Source organism: Colossoma macropomum, unplaced genomic scaffold (assembly GCF_904425465.1).
Source record: "Colossoma macropomum unplaced genomic scaffold, Colossoma_macropomum, whole genome shotgun sequence".
Taxonomy (NCBI): Eukaryota; Metazoa; Chordata; class Actinopteri; order Characiformes; family Serrasalmidae; genus Colossoma; species Colossoma macropomum.
Genome location: NW_023494787.1, coordinates 35,388,856 through 35,411,275, shown reverse-complemented (window position 1 = coordinate 35,411,275; position 22,420 = coordinate 35,388,856). Strand labels below are relative to the sequence as shown.

At 38.0% G+C, this 22,420-nt stretch overlaps 1 protein-coding gene across 1 annotated transcript in view; it reads right to left on the bottom strand.

Annotated features, from left to right (window-relative positions):
- Positions 1–22,420, bottom strand: part of LOC118805936 (glutamate receptor ionotropic, kainate 5) — a 149,244-nt gene that overhangs the window by 45,020 nt on the left and 81,804 nt on the right. The window contains exons 6-12 of the mRNA XM_036567119.1: positions 20,595–20,773; positions 18,746–18,799; positions 15,076–15,237; positions 12,117–12,269; positions 7,723–7,827; positions 6,357–6,464; positions 5,275–5,478 (exon numbers count right to left, since the gene is read on the bottom strand). Coding sequence (XP_036423012.1) covers positions 5,275–5,478; positions 6,357–6,464; positions 7,723–7,827; positions 12,117–12,269; positions 15,076–15,237; positions 18,746–18,799; positions 20,595–20,773 — 965 coding nt within the window. The remainder of the gene's footprint in view (positions 1–5,274; positions 5,479–6,356; positions 6,465–7,722; positions 7,828–12,116; positions 12,270–15,075; positions 15,238–18,745; positions 18,800–20,594; positions 20,774–22,420) is intronic.

Genomic DNA, 22,420 nt, shown 5'->3' with positions numbered 1-22,420 from the left:
GAAAAATGTATAGAATTGGCTGCATTTATGTGCAAAAGGATCTACAGAAGGGCTGAATGAAATTCTTTTGGGATTTAAGGCTGAGGAAAAGAAATGGCTCAGTGAAAAAAAAAATGACTAAGAGTGGAGGGAATGACAGAGGTATGAGATGGGGGAAGTGTGAAGGTGGAATATTATATGAAAGTCCTTGAGGGCAGCAGAGAAAGAGGATATTTATTGCAGAGAGGAGGAAGGGGGACTCCTCCGAAGGAATAGAGGAAGGAACACAGCCTTAGGAGAAAGGAATGAATGAGAAGAAAAGGTCAGAATACTTCCTGAAGTAGGAATACATGGGGGGTGGGGGAGGGATAGTTTTTAGAGCTCGAAATATTTGTCTGAGCCCAACAGGATCCAACTATTTACATCAGGTTTGGAAATCACTTCTTAAATATTTGTTAGGCTCGAGTCAGGCTCAAACTTCACACTTGGGCTTCTCACAGTCCATCTATCACCTTTATCAGATTCTGTCCTGCATTTACAAGGGATGTACACGGGTACTTGAATCTTCATTTAACCAACTGAAATCACTATTTTGGATATTTGTTGTGTGTCATAACTTCTTTTGACATTTCTTTTTTCCCTTTCCACAATTAACCGGATATCAGTTCATTAACCCTGACACTTTGTCCTAACAGCAAATGACGCAAGTGAGGGACAATGACAAAACCAGAACATTTCCATTATAATCAGTGAACTAGTCTACACCAGCTGTGAGTGGTAGAGTGTGATGCAAAGAGATTTAATGTGCAGTTTTTGATGGACGCCCTATTTTTTTCTGACGTGTAAAAGAGTAAAAAAATTAGGAGAGAAACTGCCAGAGTGCTGTGGTTAGATGTGAAATTGCCAGAGTGCTGGAAGTTACATGTGAATTTGTTTTGTGTCAGGATTTGTAAGGATATGTAGTTAGCTAGACTTAGCAGATACATGTTAGCAGATACAACTAAGGGTGGTATAAAGCTGTGTGAAATTAAACACTACCAGAAGCAAATTCTTTTTTCACATCCTCTAGTCCTTTCCCATTGAAGTGTTTCTTTTTTTTTTTTGCCAGGCAGATTTTACTCTGTGTTTGGTATAACCGCAGCTTAATGTTATTTTAACCATAATATTATACTACTGATGTTAAATGTGGGGATAGGTTCATGGGCCTCATGAACGATTTGCGGTGCCAGTTGATAATATATTTGGACCCTCGCTTGCTGTTAGGACATGGTGGTATGCATAGTTAGCATCTACACTTACCATCTACTACTAGCATCTAACCCTGCTTCAGTTATTCTCTCTACTTCATTCTTCTTATCTACCTTTATGACCTTAAACGCTTTTTACTCTGGCATACTAGAGTCACAGCAAGAGAATAGCATGTATTAGCTAAAGTATATCTAGACTTAAACCTTTTCAGATGTAGTTTGAAAAACATTATTAAAAACACTGATTAATTTAAACTAATTTCTTTTTCCAATATGTTAAAGTCATCAAATAAATAGTAATTATGAGCTAAAATGTGTAGAAGTCTGTTCTCTGTAGATGATGTGTTAACTTATTTTCTCTTAGAAAATCAGCAAAACGTTATTTTATCAGGAACACTCAAACTTTGGAAACAACTTACAGTTGTATACAAAAGTTTAAACATCCCCGGCTAAATGATCATGTTCTAAAATTTCTGCAAATTTTAGAACACGATTTCTATTTATTTACTAAGTTCAACAAATTGGAATAAAACTTTAATAAAAACTATCAAATGTACCATAACATTTGTGTGGGCCAAATTTTATGTATTATTTTTTCCCAAATGTTAAATCCAGCAAATAATCAGTAACTGTGCATTAAAATGTGCAGACATGCAGATGTGTTCACTTATTTTCACCTAGAAAATCAACCAAATGTCATTTGACCAGGGGTGCACAAACCTTTGCATATGACTGTCCTTAATACATATCACAAAAACACATAATTCAAGGGCTGTTTTTGCAGCATATTTTCTATAGAATACATGGTCTGGAAATCAAACAGCACTTTTTAAAACATGTTTCTAAACTACATCAAACTCCAGAAAAAAAAACAAAAAACAGTTTTCCGAATTGTGGACCTCATAAACAGAAGAAGCTGGGAAAAGAAATGGAGGGAGACATGCCATTTTAAGAGGATGAAGAGAGCATAAGAGAGCTATGTAATCCTTCAGACAGATAGGCGCAGATGAAAGCTGTTATGGGAAATGAAAAAAGGGCGGGAAGGATTGCTGAAGTGAAGGAGATGGAGGGAGAGTGCTAAAACACGGACGGAGAAGATGTGCTTCTAAGACAAAAGCAGAGGGAGGGAAAGAGGGATGTGGTTGGAGGGCTCACGAGGAAAGCAAGACAAGAGTGATACTTCTTAGAAGGGAGGAGTAGAGGGATGAGTAGAGGGATAGGGAGAGGGAAGGTTCTTGAGGAAGGAGAGCGAGGGATGTGGGTCGATGGAATGATGGAGGAGAGGGAGGACAAAGAGATCAGCTGAGGTTCATCCTAAAAGGAGTGCACCCCAGACACCGTTCAAGCTGCGTAATTACTGCTTAATTGATTAACGAGGATAGCCTCATTAAACACTTTCACAGTTTCATCAAGCCCTACTGTCTAGAGAGAAGGGATGGAGTGTGTTTCTAGGAGGAAATGCGTGTGTAGTTTACTCACACAGCACATTAATGTGTGCCAACCTCACACAGGCTCTAGCAGCTGTAATTGAAACACACTACAGTATAATTACCAACGGAGACACATGATTAGCATGTGCACGCATGTGTGTACGCGCATTTCTATGCCAACACGGCCCAAGCGCGACCTACTCACACCGTGGGTAATATAAGGTCATTATCATCATCATTACCAATATCATTATGTTTAGCATTAGCAGTAATAGTGGAGGTGCTGAAACAATAGCTGTAATCTCAGCTTTAATGGAAGCATCAGTTGTAGTTGTAGCCTTTCTGCAAACTGTGCAATTGCCAGAGAGAGAGAGAGCTAATGCAGTTGTGAATTAGGAGCCAGAAGCATGTAAATAAAACATCAACATAAAGAAAATATTCATTTCAGTTCTAAGGAACATATTTATAAAGTTATAAATCATCATACAAATCATCAATTATCATTTTTAAGACTAAACAGAAAACAAGATGTACAATGAAAACACAGACACACATAAATGCTCCCAAACCCCACCCCCTCCCAAACATATTCCCATATGTGGATTGTTGAAACCTTAGCATTGTGAATTCTAGCAGTAAAGAGCTCCATCATAACTATATGATGAAAATAAAATAACCATGTCCTACTATGCAATATATGAGGGGGCATCCAAGGCTGAGCCCTTTTTTTTCGCTGTGGTCAAACCAGCACAAATTTGACCCTGAAGAAAGATTTTTTCAATTTAAAAAATAAGCTTTATCTGAATTTACAGCCCTGTTTCCAAAAGGTTGGGATGCTGTGCAAAATGTAAACAAAAAGAGAATGCAATGATGTGCAAATCATTTAAACCCTAAATTTAATTTAAAATAGTATATAAACAACATATCAAATTTTGATCCATTTGAATCCATTTTGAATTTGATGCCAGCAACACATTACGCAAAAGTGAGGACAGGGGAACGTGCTGTGCTTCTTTTAACAACACTCTGTAAGCATTTGGTAACTGAGGAGACCGACTGTTGTAGTTTTGAAAATGAATGAATGGTTTTCCATTCTTGCTTGATACAGGACTTATGCTGCTCAACATTTAGGCTCTCCTTTGTTGTATTTTTAGTTTCATAATGCGCCAAATGTTATCAGTGGTGACAGGTCTGGACTGCATGCAGGCCAGTTTAACACCTAGACTCTTTTACTACAGAGTCATGCTGTTGTAATACATGTAGAATGTGGTTTGGCATTGTCTAAGCAAGGCTTTCCTTGAATGGCAGCATATTGCTGCTGTCGCAGTTCCGGTGTGAGCGACCCTCGAATGCAACTTTTTAAAAATGTTTTTTATTTGAGTTAATGCTGTTGTATCCTGGATTAATGTTTCAGTGCTGTGATTTATTTATCTTTTCTACAAATGCAGTGTTTTAGAAATGCTTAATTTCTGGTAATGTGTGTGCGTTCTGTTATTTGTGTTTGTGTTCTGTCTTTTGTATTTGTGTTCTCACAAACCCCTGCACTATTTGCCTGTTACTGATCTGTTGCCAAATTCAAAATGGGCATGTATTTTTACAAAAAACCAATAACATTTCTCAGTTTCAACATTTGATTTGTTTTCTTTGTACTATTTTTAATTAAATATTGGTTTAAATGATTTGCACATCATTGCATTCTGTTTTATTCACATTTTGCAAAGCGTCTCAACTTCTTGGAAATTTGTTACTGAATAATTCAATAACATTACTTTCATCATGTGAACGTAGGGTTATGAACATAGAAATCATGCGATTTCCATAGACACAGCTGCATAAACTGTGTAACGCAGTTCCCAATTTTTAATTTTTTTTATCATCGACAGTGGACAGCTGGTATGAGTGGATCAGACACAGCAGTGCTGCTGGAGTTTTTAAACACCTCATTGTCACACACCAAAAACATCCAGCCAACAGCGTCCTGTGATCACTGATGAAGGACTAGAGGATGACCAACACAGCAGACGAGCTGGACCAACAATGTAGGGAAGTCTAATAGAGTGGACAGTGAGTGGACACAGTGTTTAAAAACTCCAGCAGCACTACTATAACACACCAGAACCATGTCAGCGTCACTGCAGTGCCGAGAATGATCAACCACCCAAATAATTCTTGCTCTGTGGTGGTCCTGTGGGGGTCCTGGCTAAAAAAACATGCAGAGAAACAGACGGACTGCGGTCTGTAATTGTAGAACTACAAAGTCCCATATGGTAAGTGGAGCTGATAAAATAGACAATGAGTGTAGAATCAAGGAGGTTTCCCTACTAAAATGCTCAGTGAGTGTATATCATGTACGGTACTGCACCAAGGTCAAACACCACCTGCTAACTTATTTCATTTCCTAGCAAAATGCCCATAAAATAGGTTATAAAAGTTATTTATTTTTCAGCATCAGGAAAAATACAAAGAAGCAAAAGTCACAGAGAAGCCTTGACAACAATACAATTTAATATGTAGCGTGTCTACTCCTTACATGTCATTTGACCATAGGCATGCAATCTTTTGCATATGGCTGTGTAGCTGTGTGTATGTTTTAATTCACTAGGCTATAAAGCTCTTACCCTATTGATGAGCTCCCCCACCATTCCTGTCCAGGACCCATTTGGCTCTGGCGCTCCATATAGCCCATCATCCACCAGCTTAATCTTGAAGGAGAACTTCAAAATATCGGACAGTTCCCGCAACATGTCCACACAGAATCCTTCATACTGGTCGTTTCCCACAAAGTCCTGGTAGTTTTCTTTTCGCATCACATATGGGTCCTCCTATTAAGCAGCATTACAGCCATGTTAGTAAAATAATCCATAAGTGTCCATTTGTCTTATGTACCATAAACTTAAATCAGACAGCCATTTGGGTCATCAGTAGGCAATAAAATGACAGTGAAGTTGCCATAGAACAGCGATTGCTTTATCATAACTGAAAGAAAGCTGAAATTTCACTGCATACAATGTCTGGATGGACTTAGAGGGTAATGAGGGGCATTTGGAGAATAGCCTAATTGTTACTTTTTATGGCTTCTCTGTAGGTTTGGTGGCAGAAAGATCTTATGCAAATCCATTAAAACTATTCAACTTCAGCAGGGAATTCTTCTTCTCAATTAGACTTAGGCATTACAAAAGATTAGAAGATAATAAGTCTTTTGAGCACATGAAGTCCTGAAACTTCGATGGCTTACTTAATAATGCATGTCTTAATCTTGATCCATGGTCAATATACACTGAGTTGCCAGTTATTGAATACATTTAACTGGTACTTACTGATACATTTGTACTGGTGTAACCCTCACTACCATGCCACTGTTGTGATGAGACTGGTGCCCATCCAAATAGAATCTGGGCAGTGGTGGTCCTATGATGATTTCTTTCCAGTGAAGGATGAGATAGAGGCTGAGAAGTAGTATTCAAGTCTAGCCTATTTACCTACAAAAGACACCTGTATGATAGGTGTACCTGATAGAATTACGAATAAATGTAGCTACAAGGTACGTTTACTTAATAAACTGGCAATTTAAATTTGCTATACAGTAAGAAATAAAGCATTTCACTGGTGAATCGAAACTCAAAACATTACACCTGCATGGACATTACAGATTCAGAACAGCAAAGGTGTCAATGTGATGATAAATTTGAAAGTCCCTTACCAATATGGTAGTCACGATAAGCGTCTTGTTGGCCAAGGTATGTGACGTGTTGATGTCTAAGGAGGTGGAGTTCATTGCCAGTGTGTTGTTGGAGTACCAGATGCCAATCTACAAAGAAATATTTGGAGGGCACAAAGCTCTAATTATTATTCTAGTTGCTGCATATTTAGTATGTCTCTCCATAACTTCTTGGCTCAAGTTCATCACATAACAGATCTAGAAGGCTAAGCTGTGTTCAAAGCCCTATAAAAAAATACTACAATAGCACAAAGCTATTATAACCATTAAACAGTTACTGCTGTTCATAAAATCATCTTTGATCAAGATGATGTTTTATTAAACACTGTATTTCACAATGTTGTATTTTATTATACTATACATTCATTTGTTTGCATTCGTTTGTCTCTGATTTATCAAAGCAATAATCCAAGAAGAGCAATGCAATACAGTGATTTCACCACAGGTAGGGGTTAAATTCTGTGTTGTGTGGGTGCCTAAACATCACCATTTAACTGAGGTAAAACCACTGTACTATGCAGCCTCTGGTGGCTTATTGCTGTCTCTCCACAAGATCGTACAAGCTTGCAACCAGCCTTCCTTCTGAGTAGCTTGTTTTCACTTGCTAAGTACTGGTAGGCTGTGGCTGTGCAAGCATGGTTAAAGCACTAGAGGGTCTTTAACCATAAAGCAAAACTTAAAGTGGACTGCAGCTATTTTGTTTTCAAAATACATAAAGCAATCGAAACACAAAACAAACCACAGCCAAAGTATACCAAGACAACCTCAACTGATGGTGTTCACACACAGATCTTTTCAAATGAACCAAACTTAGTTCTGTTAAAGTGAATATGAAAGGGGATCAGTTACAGTGTTTTTTGTGTTCACAATGTAAGCAAACTTTAAAGGACCTCAGGGATTGAACTCGAGTTGTCCCAATGATAGGGCCAACACGTAAAGGGTTCTGCCACTCAGGAGCCCCCAGTCTTGAGCCCTCTTTAACCACAAAGCAAAATGAGACAGGACTGGGACTGGTTTGCTTTTACATTGCACACATCAATCAGACCACAACAAACAAACCAGACTGCACTGAGACCCTCTTGGGAGGTGGTCACAATTTGATTTGTTTGTGGGAGCGTTTAGGAGTGGTCTGAGTCTGTTTGCCGTGTTCACATATGCATAGAAAATCATGATTCAGCAGTCTGTTGAAACGCTGAAACAGTCCAAGTGTGAAAACACCCCAAGTCTCAGTTTAGAGTTGTCTGAGTTTGTCTGACGTGTTCACATATGCAAGAGAAATCATGACTCAGTGGTTTGAGACTACTTAAAGAAGGCTGAAGTTTGAAAACGCCTTAGAAGTCTGTGTAACCTCTTTGTGCCCTCCTCTGAATTTCTCCAGAATGCGCAAAGTGTAGTTTGTCCGCTGGCCTTTGCTGTTAAACTCTACTCGTCCTGTCAAACCATCATATTCCACCTTGAAAAAAGAAAGAGTGAGAGCAGACACATTAGAGAGAAAGATGATAGGTTTACAGCTTTTAAAAGAACTTACAAATACAACACCTTCCATACATGGAGGAACAACAAAGATGAAACAGTAACTGTACACTCAAGAAACGTTCAATGCATCAAAGACATAAGTGGCAGCTTTTTCTTCTGAGTATTTGAGGCTTAATGTGTTTTATTGTTTTGGTACAACAGAATTTTAGGCCCTCTATTTATGATGATCATATAAATAGGGACCATGAACATTCAGCTTCGATGCTGATAGGGAATAACAAAAATGCATCAAAAAATTAACACTCTGGAGGATTTTGGATATTAAAATGTGATGAAAAAACAGAAACAAACTGAAAATAAATATGGATGAAGACAAGAAGTCTCCAAAGCTGTGAGAAATATGCTGGTTTACTCAGTTCTCAGCTCAGATTTACAGCTTTTGTCTGGACAAGAACCGAAAATGGTGAAATGGTGCAAAGGCTCTGCAAAGCATCTCAAGACAGATTACAAGAAAGTGGTGATGTCAGTGGTTTGCAGGTTCAATGGAGTGAGATGTTTGTAACTATTGGTGCCACACTTTTTGATTATTTTTTATTTTTACTAAGCATTTCCAGCACATCTTAATTTTCATAATCAGTTTTACTGGAATACACACATAAAAATAACTATTTTGACTGCACTGTCTCAGTACTTTTGGGAGGAGTTATATTATAGTGCAGCAGGTTCAGGAGATATCACAATAAAAGTGACATTTGCTTTGTAAAATGCTTTTCAATGAATCCCAAGGGCACGCTTAGAGTTTAGTTTCCTAGGAGTTTAGTTTGGGCACTGCAGCAGGCTGGAAGTGAAGTAACAAATAATCCACTTACTTTGGATAAGATGAAAAAGAAGTAAACTGTTTCATTATGGTTTTGGAATAAGCTCCTCCATTTAGGAAAGATGGAACATGTCCCAACTACAAATCAGTCACTCTCCTCTAGAGAATTGGATAGAAGTGAGACAAGGTATGATTTACTGCTGCCTGTCAAGCCCTTTTCCTACATTCATGCTGAACAAATCATATTCACTTCACTGAGTTGTATAGCCAAATTATCCCTGATCCAGATGTCCTTGTCACTGTCGCAATGAAATCTCATATAAACACTGGCGTTCAAAAGTGTGGAATCATTAATATCACTATATTAATAACTGCTGTTCTTGTTTTAAATTAACAGAAGTAGCATTACTGAATCAGGATGACAAAAACACGCTAAATTATCAGGTGCATGTGCTGCTACGAGTCACCCTGTAAAGCCCCATATAATCATTTAAAAATGTCAGGTCAGATCTTGTGTGAGTTCTTTGGACCACATACTTCTGTTTGACATATTTGTAAATCATTTTAGAATCACCTACTGCTCTGATCCTCATTCTGGACACAACTAACATTTCTTCATTATTTACAGCGTCCTGCCATTTAGTTAAAATCTATGAACCTGTATCGGAGTAGCATCATAGAATTATTTCATACATTTGTCTGCAAGATTTTATTGTTACTATTGAAAAAAACTTTTAATTTCCAAACTTCTGAACGCTAGTATAGCACTGTAATCTCTGTAATTAAATCATGAAATGTTTACACAGTACAAAGGGCAGCTTCAGAATCAATATTTTCTCTGATATAAAACTTGTTTGTCGCAAAATTATAAAATGATAGTACACTACAATTTCATAGGTTTCAAACATTGTGTAGGTTGTAAGTAAAATATGACCTGGCTGAAATGGACCTGCCAGATTCACTCAGTTATTTTGCGATTTCATGTTAAATGCGCTTTAATTTATTTTCATTTTTTTAAACCTGTGACATCCCGCCCCGCTTTCGTCCTCTCGGCATTCACTGCTAGTAAGGGCAGCCAGACTTAGTTCTAAAATTTGACTGTCTGAGACACTCAAATCCATTATAAAATGCTCAATATACCAACATATGCGTATAAAATTTGTAATTGTTTACATTGAGAGTCAGATAGTCAAATGTGATGCTACAGCTATTGATAGGTGTTTTTTTAGCCCTCCCATTTAATCTGATGACCAGCTGACACTGGCAGAAAACTTGACAAGAAATGACAGTGAATATTTAATATAACACGAAGTAGCTTTTCAAGGCAATTTATAATATTTCAGCCTGCATAATTTTTTTACTGATACTGCAAATGATACTGAAAGTCTTCAATAGTAGTACTTCTCATTCATGAACCTGCCTCTATAATTAAGTGATAACTTTATGGAGGGGGTTGCCTAAAAATGCTGAACTTGTGATTTACCAGTGAGAGATAGACTGGAAACACAGAAAATGAAGAGAGTAAGATTAAAACAAATAGAGGAGTCACCACTTACACTCTGTTTCTGATGGGTCAATGTAGCATGTTAAATGGGTGAGAAAGTGAAGATGTGAGGCTGAAACAAAATTAGAGTGAGAGAGGACCAAGTTAGAGAGAAAAAAGGCGAGAAAGTGTTTCGGGAGGAGTTACGCACATAAACGAATGGAGGCGAGACGCCCAGGCCGAGCGACAGTGACAAACCGAGAATGACGGAGGAGAGGAGGTGTGGAGATGCTGCCAAAAGGGGTGCTGGAGTGATGGAGTGATGTGCAAAGACAGAAAGGAACAAACTGCAAAAACAGATGGGAAGAGACAGAGAGTGGCAGACTCCGATAAACAAGCAGAAATGACTGGTAGAAGGACTAGACTAAACAAGTCTAGCACTGTCTGGCACCCAGAGAAAAAAAGGGTGACTGTAACACAAACTCTAGAACTGTACAGCTAGGAGAAACAGGTGTAAATGAAGACACGTTCATGTAACATGTTCAGAAGACATGTTCAGAATGTAACAACAATATTAACCAATACACCAATATTTTAAATAATTCTGAAGATGATAAATAGCAATATTACCCCTGGAAAAAAAACATTACACAGAACACAAACACAGTTGGATAACGGGAGCGTACCTATGTTCCCAGGGTTCTACGTTCCCTGGGCTTTATGCTCCCAGGGCTCTATGTGCAGCTCTTTTTTAATAAATCATACCTAAAAATGATTGAAAGAACCTAAGTGTTTCTAAGATGGTTCACGTCATGGAGTCAACAAATGTCATGGTCACACTGGAAAACACGAGGAACAAATTTTATATTTTCAATTGGACGGTACTTTGCCTTAGCTGGCAAGCACCAGTGAGCTAATTAGCTAGCTAAGCAAACTGTAATTCAAACCATTGTTTGAGAAGTAAGAGTGTAGAATGTGTAAAATTCTACACTATACAAGTTCTGGGGATTTGGTACAAATGACTAATTGCACGCAACATGCGGAAGAACATTCTGTAACACTGGTTGAGAGCGAGCACGATAAAAGAATATTCAAATACAGTCAAAGACAGTCAAAACTTGGCAAACGATGACTTCCGAGGATGTAAGTGGATTATCTACTACCTTATCATATCTTCATCAGCACAATGTTGATTTTGCATTTGAGACCCAAACACCCAGCCGGACCTTCTTTTTGAGCCTGTGTGTGTAATGTTAATACCCAAAGACATACGGTCTGGTCCAAAATCTCCTGCGAAATCCAACCCAATGACTATGACTTTTAAATTTCTATTTCAGTAATGCTATTTAAGTTTCACAGGGTGACTTGCAGCAGCACACACACACCATACGTTGGCTTAATTTTGTTCTGTCTCAGTAATACTATCTATTACAGTTTAAACAAAACACTTACATAGATTAGCTTTAAGACCCGAATAACAATATTATTCAAAAACTGGCACCTCAAACGGTTAACTGAGCGCTTGAGTACCTGTCCAACTCCTTACTAAGGGCTGGCAAACATAGGGCTATTTCCTAGATATTTCCAAGATAAAATAAAAGCCAGAGAACACAGAACCCTGCAAACATAGGGATAACCGCTGCATTGTTCGGTCAAAAATTTTTGTATGGGGGCCCATTATCTCTTTTTTTTGCATATAGCTAAACCACTGTCTGCAAACAACACTGTAAAGAACATACCCATCAAAATCCCAGCAGGACAAAACTTTCAATACAGACAACACAGAGCTAGATTTCCCATCTTTAGCCAACCCAGCTGGGCAGAAAGATATAAACAGATATAAACAACAGCAGCAGCCAAGATAATAACAGCCACCACAGTCATTGTCAGGGAAAGTAAACAGCCAGCACCCATAACTCAGCAGCCACAAAATGGCCGCTGCTGGGGTAGCCATGGTGACACACACCATGCGCAGGTAGTTCATGAGGCTGGTGCCATGTTGCCAGATGAGTGAGGAGGTGCAGCTGAGAGGCTTCACTCCAATCTCCTGACTCCGATTCAGCTCCTGCACCGCCCCAACCACCACGTGCACCGCGTCAAACATCAGGGCCGACGACAGCTGTGCAAAGGGAGAGATACAAAAAGTAAGGGTAGAAAGGCAGAAGGAAAGTGAGGATGTCCTTCCTGTGACAGCTGATAGTAATGATCTGTATTTAGAATCACTACATGATGTTAAGTTTGCATGTGAAGTTAAGTTCATTTTTAAAACGCAAGAAACTACTAAAAATGACACAGGAAGTTTCCTGAAACTCAACACACATTAAGAATGTGAAGATCTATGAATATGCACAATTTTGCAAATTGTAAAGCTTGCTGCCCTGTTTCTAAACCCTGCTTCTTCACCCACTCCCCTGCATGCTTTCTCTATCTATGTTACAAACTGAACAGGCTGAGATGAGTCAAAGCAGAAACAAAAATAAGCTACTACTGTAACATGAAAAATTAGAAATTCTATCTTTTTGTCACTCCAGCAGCAGTCACTCCATTTCTCCTGCTCAGATTCTGCAAGTTTATCCTCTAAACTTGCCTCAGTGCAGAGCCCAAATTGCTGGAGGTTTAGTCTTTTCACTAAGCTATCGTGAGCCTTCAGTGCTACAAGCATATAAATGAAAAGTTCACACACAAAAGCAGACTTATCCACTCAGATTTGAGTCTTTATTCTCTACACTTGTGCCAGTGAAACTTCAATTGAGCCAGAATTAACCTGCATGGTTATTTGTAAAGCTTATGCCTTCTTGCTAACGCCAGCTTCTAGCAAACATGGAGCAAAAGTAGCTCAGGCCAACAGCTACACACACAAATACACTGGTTTACTCAGATTTAAATCATTATTCTCAAAGTACACATCAGCAAGGCTTCAGTGAGCAGGACTGAATCTTTGCTGTGGAGAAATGGTTGCATGTTAAGCTACTGCAGTAGCATGCTACCTGGTACTAGAATAGTGCCAGGCCCTGGTGAGAGGCGGCATGAGGCTAGTGCCCAAGCCCCAAGGACCAACAAGAGCTGCGGGAAGTGGCATCAATACCATAATTGACTTCCTGCCACTAGGAAGCCACATCTAGAGATGCGGCTGCCAGACCACATCTCATGTTTGACCCCAGTGGTGTTGACATGAAACAATTTCTTGAGTAGGAACAAATGAGAGTGGATTCTTCCTAAAAGCACCCAGATTATTCTCACAAGGAGATGACTGTACAAGTTTACATTTGCATAGAAGATGCTATAGCAGCTCTGTCACCATGGAAATATTCCAAATGCAGGTCTATAAATAAATATTCCTGGTAACATCAATTAACCCTTTACATCTCTTTAATCCAGGTATTTCATGTATGCCTATTTTGTAAATGGCTCCAAACAAAGAGCTAAAAATGTCCTGTTCATTCTAATTCTATAGAGAAGAGTAGACAGAGGCACAGACAGAAAGGAGGATTGATTGAGAGGAGAAGACATTAGCTGGAGTGGAGAAGCAAAGAGAGAGAGCAAGAGAGGGGGAGAGAAAGACAGAGAGGGTGAGAGAAAAGGCATTAGTGAATAACTGAAAATAACTCTTCACGCCTGTAAAGGCCTGCAGCAGTCACTCTCTTCCAGACTGTCTTATAGAACAACTCAAATTTCTCAATTTATCTGACATATCAAAACCACGTGTGTTTTTTTTTAAGCATTAAGAGATTCCTGTAGATGCACAGTATGAACCATGCATGACTATACGAAAATAGTTAAAATCATGCATAATATTAATTCCAAAGATCAGTTTGTTTCTGTTCAACTGAAATACAGTTTTACATATATTTAATGATAAATGTATCAAAAAAGTTTGTTTGCAGAAACAACCGAATTGACTGGCTACAACTTTTTTTAGGAAGCATTAAATGAAAGCAGTGTTGAGGTAGTTACTAAAATTAACCCATTACAAATCAGACTAGAGTCAATTTTGAAAATCTCTGTAACTACTTTTATAGTTCTTTTTCCCTGTGCATGAAACTAAGTCTGCTGAATGCGCCTCAAGTTCAATTTATCCAATAAAGTTACTCTGCAGTAGGGTCCACCCACCCAGTCTCTATGTTAATACATGCTAAAACACAGTGTGCTGGGAAGGTAAAAAATAGCCAAGAAACTCCACAATCAGCAAGAAAAGTTGTGGTCTGCTTTGTAATTTTCTTGGCATTCGTTTGGATATCTAGTCTACTTATTGTAATTTATTTTTCCAATTTTGGGCTCAGTCTCATAGTTCCAGTAAAGGGTAAAGTTTTTTTCCAGATTTTTAACTATTTTACTATTTTTAATTAATTTTAACGTTACATATAAAAACTGAGTGTCAGAAGACACATGTAGGTTCACCGGACATTATTAACATTAAATAAAATGGCTATTTTTACATGATAGACATTGCAACCCCTGGTTCCTATCACCACCACTGTCAAATGTTTTCCCACAATGCATCATTTCAAATCAAACCACTCTGAATTACATCTCAACAACTAAATGTTTCAGCAAATTTGAATAATCGTCGGAATTCCCAAGTAGATGTTAATATTTTGATTTGAAAAGCATTTAACCTATGATGTGTTATACTGCTTTGTCTAAGCACATTACTGTAACACGCAACGCTGACTAAAAGGTTCTTTGGTGTAAAAAAAAGTGTTTTTCCATGGCATCACTCCAATGAACTCTTTTTGGCGCCTATGATAATATATTTGGGACCAAAGTGTGTTACCTTACTTAACATGCAAGCAGAACACAATCCTGTCTAAATTTCATGAAGGTGTGTGCCGCCACAAAACAGGGAGCTTATGCTCATCGCATGTCCCTCGTGTATTGCAGTGTCTGTGCTTGTTTGTGCGCGTGCACGCATGCATGAGGCTCACAGCTGGACCAGGGTATGGGCTGAGGTCACATCCTTCTCTCCAAGACAGATTGAGGCTCCTGATGAACTCCAGATAGAAGGGATGACTGCTGTTCAACATGGAGAATCCTACAATGTTGGACTGTTCATCTACAACATCATCCAGCCTCAACAGTGGGAAATCCTTACATAAGCAGAGAGGATCAGAGGTGGACAGAGAGAGAAAAAGAGACATTTATTTACTACATTTCATTAAATGCAAGGACTACATTTCACACATATTAGGATTTCATTAGTAGCCAGGTTATGACAATATTTCAAGTACAAATGAGGCCTGAATAAGCACAATCTGATCAGAAATTAACTATTTGGTTATTTTTGAAACAGTGTTTTTTTTCCAAGTAACAACCTCAGTCAGAGTTTTACATTTTATGTAATGCTACTCCTAGCAGATTCTTTGAGTTTGGGAAGCCTTTTCCATATCCAGTTTTATTAACATCTAAAATCATGCACTAACCAATGTCCCAGCATTGTTACCCCCATACTAAAAATGTTTTTTAAAGGATTAAACCCTTTTTGGTGGCTTATTATGTTTGTATAGATTGGTATTTGTGCTTGTTTTGATTGCATTATACTGCACACATTTTTCCATTGAAAACACAGGCTTTCTCAGCACTTCCATAAAAATGATTAATGGGGCACTATGTCGGTATTTCACAAATAAGCTCAAACCTTTCACATTCCACTAGACCAAAATATGCTAATGAGCTCTACAAATGTGGCAACAGCAAACATACAGCTACAGAACATGCCTGCGCTAACATATTTTACTTAACATCTGGCCAGTGGAGTTAGCTAAAATATATATTTACCAACAATGCCCAGAGGAAAAAAATCTAAATATTCTAGAACATTTTAAATGTGCCAAAAACTCCTCAATTTACTCCTATTTCTGATGTTCAAACCCTGAGATTAAAATATCCTCATAATTTAATTAGTTTCTCATAGGTCTATTCTACATCTCACATGTTAATCTCTTTTCTCCTAAGTGGGGTTTAGGAGAAAGAATACCAGAATCAGTGAACCTTCCTTAATGCAATATTGAGATCTGCTCCATCTCTCCTGAGACAACCTTAAGAAATACACTTTATAGCCAAAAGTATGCAGATATTCCTCCTAACTACTGAGTTCAGGTGTTTTAGCCACACCCAAGCGTATAAAATTTAAGCATATAGCCATGTAATCTCCATAGACAAACACTGGCAGCAGAATTGGTTGTGCTAAAGAGCTAAGTCACTTAAATGTGCCACTGTCATATGACACCTCTGCCATAAGTCAGTCTGAAATCTGCCCCGTAAATTTCAACCACAGCTCAACCACGAAGCAGCGGACAATGCAAACACAGAGCAGGACTGCCATGTTATGAAGTCTGTAGCGCATAAAATTTTCTGTTGCATCACTCACTACAAAGTTCAAAACTGCCTCCAGAAGCAACATCAGCACAAGAACTGGGCACTTCATGAAATGGGTGTCCACGGTCGAGCAGCTGCACAAAAGCCCAAGATCACTATGCACAATGCCAATGCCTTAGGCTGGAGCAGTGGAAAAGTGTTCTGTAGAGTGATAAATCACACTTCACTGGGTTTGGTGGATGCCCACTGGAATGCACAGTGCCAATAGTAAATTTGGTGGAGGAGGGATAATGGTCTGGGGCTTTTTTTTTTCCAATTTTGGGCTCAGTCTCTTAGTTCCAGTAAAGGGTAAAGTTAATGCTACAGCTATTTCCCAACTGATGAATCAGCATTCCAATATTACCGGTCGATATGAGCTAAATGCAGATAAATCGGTACTGGCATTTATAACGGCCGATAGATGACAATTTAAAAACAAAAGGGATAAACGGAAGACAGATCCTTAAACCATGTTGTGAGTGTTGCCACTGTGTGGTTTGTTCATCAGAGGGCACTATGCAACTTCTCTGTTGGCAACACAACAATCAGCTAACCCAAGCTGAGTGGAGCAGGTGGAGATAATCTGCGTTCATGGTAAATTGATAATTGTCATGTAAAATAAAAATATTCCCATCACTTCTTCTAAGTAAGCCTGGCAACATTCACGTCAGCTATGCCTGCTTTTGCTACAGTAACATGCCAAATTGTGCTATCTTGTCGAAACATCCCACTGTAGCACATATTTATAGGTAGCTCTGTAAGCTTAAATCACCTTATCAAAAAAATCCTTCCAGCGATAAATCTACAAAGCGAAGTCAGCTTCTTATTCTCCAGCTTCTTGTTCGAATTTTCCCATTTCACGTTTAATGGTGCTGCAGTTACAAAACTAGCTAATGTTATGTTCATCAGTGGAAAACAGCTAATGTTAATGAGCAGTTAAAACTATAGCATTCAACTCATTCTGCATAAATGAAAAAAAAAAGATATCAGGCAACATATCAGATTTTTTGTACGATGAACAGCCAATTACTTGAAACATCAGAAGCAGTTCAGCAGCTTTTTTTTAAAAAAATAATAAATAATAAATAAATAAGGAATAAGAAATCTCTGTAAATATAAAGTGAAGCATTCATAACAGTAAAAAGCTTTGTTTGACTGCTTTATATTCACAATATCTATGTAGTTTGGTTTGTTTCCTCTGCTTAAAAGTGACATTCTTTATGTGTCTGACTACAAATGTCACAAAGAAAAAAAAAGGTTCAACCTCCGTGAGTGCCTGATTGGTCCAAGAGCTGTTTATGACATGCTCTGGAGCAGGCTGGACATGCAGTTGACATGCAGCTGTCATTGTGCTTTATTCACCAACGTTGCTCCTTGGCATTTTGTTGTAGTAAAGTTTGCCAAAGATAAAAGGAAAAAATGCAGGATAGAGTGGAGAAGAGAGGTTTGTACAAGGGAAGCCGGCATTACTGATTTGCATAATTATCTGCACATTCTTCATTCATTCATTCAAGGTTTAGTGATGTTTAGTTAGTTTCTAAGACATAACGAAAATTAATAAAAATATTCAACAATTTATTATTCCACATAGATAAATTTAAAATTTTTCAATGACAAGTTTAGGTGCATTTTAAACACATCCTTTTTTATGTATGTATATGCATGAAGCAATAATAAGACTTACAGGGAATGAGGAGGATGCACACAATTTCTTTAGCTTTGTCCCTACACCCAGCCCTTGCCACGGCTCATACTCATATACTCACATTTAGGACCTTCACAGCTTGGCTGAAGTTACCCCTTAGCACTGAACTTGGACCAGCTTCCAAGGTCTGGACTTAAATGTCATCCATTATATAAGAAATAACAAAAATCTGGTCACAAATCAGCAAAGGGCAACTTAAGCCACTGACAGAAATCGTCCAAGGGCCAAGTGTTGCTGCTAACAGCCACGCCATCATTATACAATTCAGCTAGTAGTGGCTGTACAAAACCACTCAGCTGCTCATTGAAGAACACATGACCTAAAAATACGAGCTATGAATTTAGCAATAGGAAGTCGCCTCAAACAAGGGCATATCCTGCTATGGTCATGATTATGATAAACTGCACAGACCTATCATGCATTTCTGATGATCTGATTGGACAACAGCCAGCCCTGCTTTGGCTCCCTGCTGGAGGATTACGAGTAGAGAGGAAGAGTGTCACTGGTTGAAGGGGAATGTAGGCGTGGTGTCTTACCATTGTGGTCAGGATGTACTTGTAGAAGGCTGATGTCATACCTAGCTCAGATGCCTAAAAAGAGAGAGAGAGAGAGAGAGAGAGAGAGAGAGAGAAAGGGGTTGAAAGAGGGAGGAAGGGGGGGTGGAGAGAGATAGAGAGAGAGCGAGAGAAAGGGAGAGAGAGGGAGAGAGATGCATATAGATACAAACAACACAACAGTTTTAAGGTATCTACAAATACAGCAAATTATACATACAGACTAAAGCTTAACATTTTTGGAATCACCATTCATTTGGATTGTTATATTCTAGGCTTCATTCTCAGGAACGGTTTAACTGATAGACATGGTATATCACAATAATTATCAGAACTGACGTGGTTTTATCGAAGCATTAACAAGAAAGCCAATACGGAAAAAGATCCAAAAACCACTCCTTATTCAGATACATCTACCTCAGGGTTAATTCTTCTTAAATCACCAATGCACAATTTCCTTCGTGTGTCTGAGAGCAAGTGCACCTTGTGATCCAAATCACTATGATTCCTCAAAGCATTAAAAAAAAATGAAGGAATTTATTATGTTTACATTTATTTATTTATTTGGAATTTAGTTTAATATTTTATTGTTTTTGAAGTGTGTTTCATTAAATAGTTAAGCAGTTTAAAAAATAAATAGTTTTTAAAAATGATTCTCTCTGCTTTTATTTTAAAATCATTTAGTCAGTTATAAGCAGTTGGTCACAGTCTGTAAAGAACTGATCATGTGTACTCCCGGTTTGTTGGACTGAAAATCTGCACACACACTGGCCCTTTGCACATAAGACTGGACATCCCTAGATCCCTAGAAATAGATAATTACTGTATATTATTTATAATTCAATGACTTATTTATGCTCACAAGTTACCTTCAATACTGGAAAAAATAATCTTGAACTACCTTCTTATGTCTAACTTATAGTCCTTAATTCTAAATTGCTTAAGTTCAATAATAAAATCACATCAATTATTCAATGGGGATGCCTCAGGGACTGCAAGTCCTTCAAAGATCCAATTATTCTGTAAAAAAAAAAAATACTAGAATCCCATAGATGTGCTACAGAAAATAAGATTATCACAGAGTAGTTTCTAACATTTTTGGCCTGAACTGAAGGCCTAGCTCTAATTGTCAAGGTTTGCCACTGCAATTTATTAATGACAAGTGATTTAAAACTTTTGAACAGTAGTGTATACAAATGCAGTATCTACACATTTCGGTGTACTGTAAACTGTGTGCCCATAAACTATTAGCTGAACTACACCAACTATAACTTATGGTTGGCACATGTTTTCTTTGATCGAATGTCTAATATTAGCCCTTGACCTACTGCTGAGAATTTCTGACTAGTAATAACAATAATTTTGTCGCTGTATATCAAATGCACTCTTTACCAGACTTGAGTAGTAGTTAGCAGAAAAGATTTGTTTTTGATTGCTGCCAGATGAAAAACATAAAATTATTGTATTGTGACAAGCCTGAGCCAGCCATTTCTTTTCTACTATTACACTTCTAACATTCCAGTCATTTCACATTACTATATTATGTTACACATTATTATATGTAACACAAGATAAAACTAAACAGAGTCTTTAAGATGCCATTCAGCCAAATGAATAATGATGAAATCTCTAAACTGGTTGAAATGAACTGACGAGCAGAAAGTCACACATGCATGCATCAGCAATGAAGATGCTAAGGTGTGTGTCTGTGTAGTATATTGAATATGTCTCCACATAACTAATGATGAGTATGTGTGTAAAGAATTTTAAGCACAAGGAAAGTGATGGATGCCTCCATGTAACTGATGAGTCAGCATGCACGTTTATGTACCTTCTTTAGTATGAGTATAGATACTGAAGCGTTGGCATCAATGATAATTGTTGCTACTTTATCATCACGGATTTCCTTCAGCAAGGGAGTGGGGTCCAAGCTGTCGTCAAGCATCCTCACTGAGAGTGTGTCCCGGGAGATGAGGAAGTGGCGTACCAGCTCCTCCAGTCTAAGCAGGCCTGAGTCAATGCAAGCCAGGGTCAGTGCAAGTTCAATAACATAGGCAAATTTTTATGATTTTATGATATTCTGTGTGTATTTCTGAGTGACTGTTCATGGAACCTCTTCATTCAACGATAATCCTGTTTTGCAACTGTGTTTCATTACTGATATTAGTCTGAAGTGGGGTTCTGTACCTGTATAAATTTTCTAATTCAAGACAATAAGGCTGTAAGATACGCAACAAATTAATCAATTAAATTGACAATGTCAATAATAAAAAAAAATGTTGTAAAAAAATCTTGTTATCAAGATTATGGTTCCCATCTAACATTAAGAGAATATACAGATAGTGGACACTTGGCTGTCCAGTTCAAAAAGTCAAAAATGTTATGCATAGGTAGAAAACTGCATCCATGTCCAAAGCCCAACATTGTCGGTAAGATAAAACTAAAAACCTAAAATATTGTGTCATTGTCTACTTCTGGCTAGCTCTGTTTTTTCACAGGTTGAAGGGATGATTTTTTTTAACCAATTTCCTCCCCAATTTAGTCTTTTTTTGGTCGATTCCACCTACTAGTTAGGACTCCCCCAGTCACTCCATGCTAGCAAGGGTGAATGTTTGCACATACTTCCTCCAAAGCCAGCTACTGCATCTTTTTAAACTGCTGCTTACATCAGTGGAGCAGAACATTAACACAGATGCCTGTGTTGGCTAGCTTTTGATGGGGAGAGTGAGGCCAATTATGCTTTTTTGGATTCCTGGTCACAGAAGACAATGCCAGGCATCAAACTCATAATCTTCTGGCGATAGGACCACTTAGACAACTGCACCGCTCTGGATCGCTTGTTCGTCTAAACTGCACAGCTAAATTATGACTTTCTGTTGCTATTATGCACTTACTTCAGTTGCATACTGAAAACATAGCTCTTTTACATAAAAACAGTTTAACATTTTTGTTTTGCCAAACATCTTTACTTTCAAGGTCAGTTAATGTCAAGAGATTTTATTCCAAAATATTTTGTAGCATTTCTATCAGTTCATTCATCATAAAATTTTAACACAAAGTAAAGGAAAAACAGCTGCTGTGTTCAAATGATGTAAAAACTAAAATTGAAAAAATGGTGCCAAGTCGTGCCAAGTGCGGATAATTTATTTATGAAGTCACGTATAAACTAATTTTGTTTCATAGAACAGTGCGGTTCTTCTGTTTGCCTTGTGTTAAGTAAAATTCTTAATTTAATTACATGACTTTGAAAGAACGAAAGAAGTAATCGAAAAGTAAGGGAGAGAAATCAGATGTTACTTTAAAATAGTTACTCTTTTGATTACGTTACATTTTTAACAGGTAATCAGTGATCTGTATATATTTTATATTATATTATATATATTTATATTTTCAAGGTAACCCTCCCAACCCTGGATCTGAAATGGAACACAAACGAACACGACCGTTTTGGTACAATTTGGCCATTGATGGGGGGCTGAGTGATGTCACTGATCAAAAAATTTAGGCTGTATAACCTGAGAATTAAAGTGTTTCTTTTAACAGCAACATGGCACAAACAAATGAGAGCATTTTGGAGTGATCTGGCCGCTGATGGGAGGCTGAGTGACATCACAGGTTATTAAAATGGGGCAGTCATGGGCTGGAGGTTAGGGAACC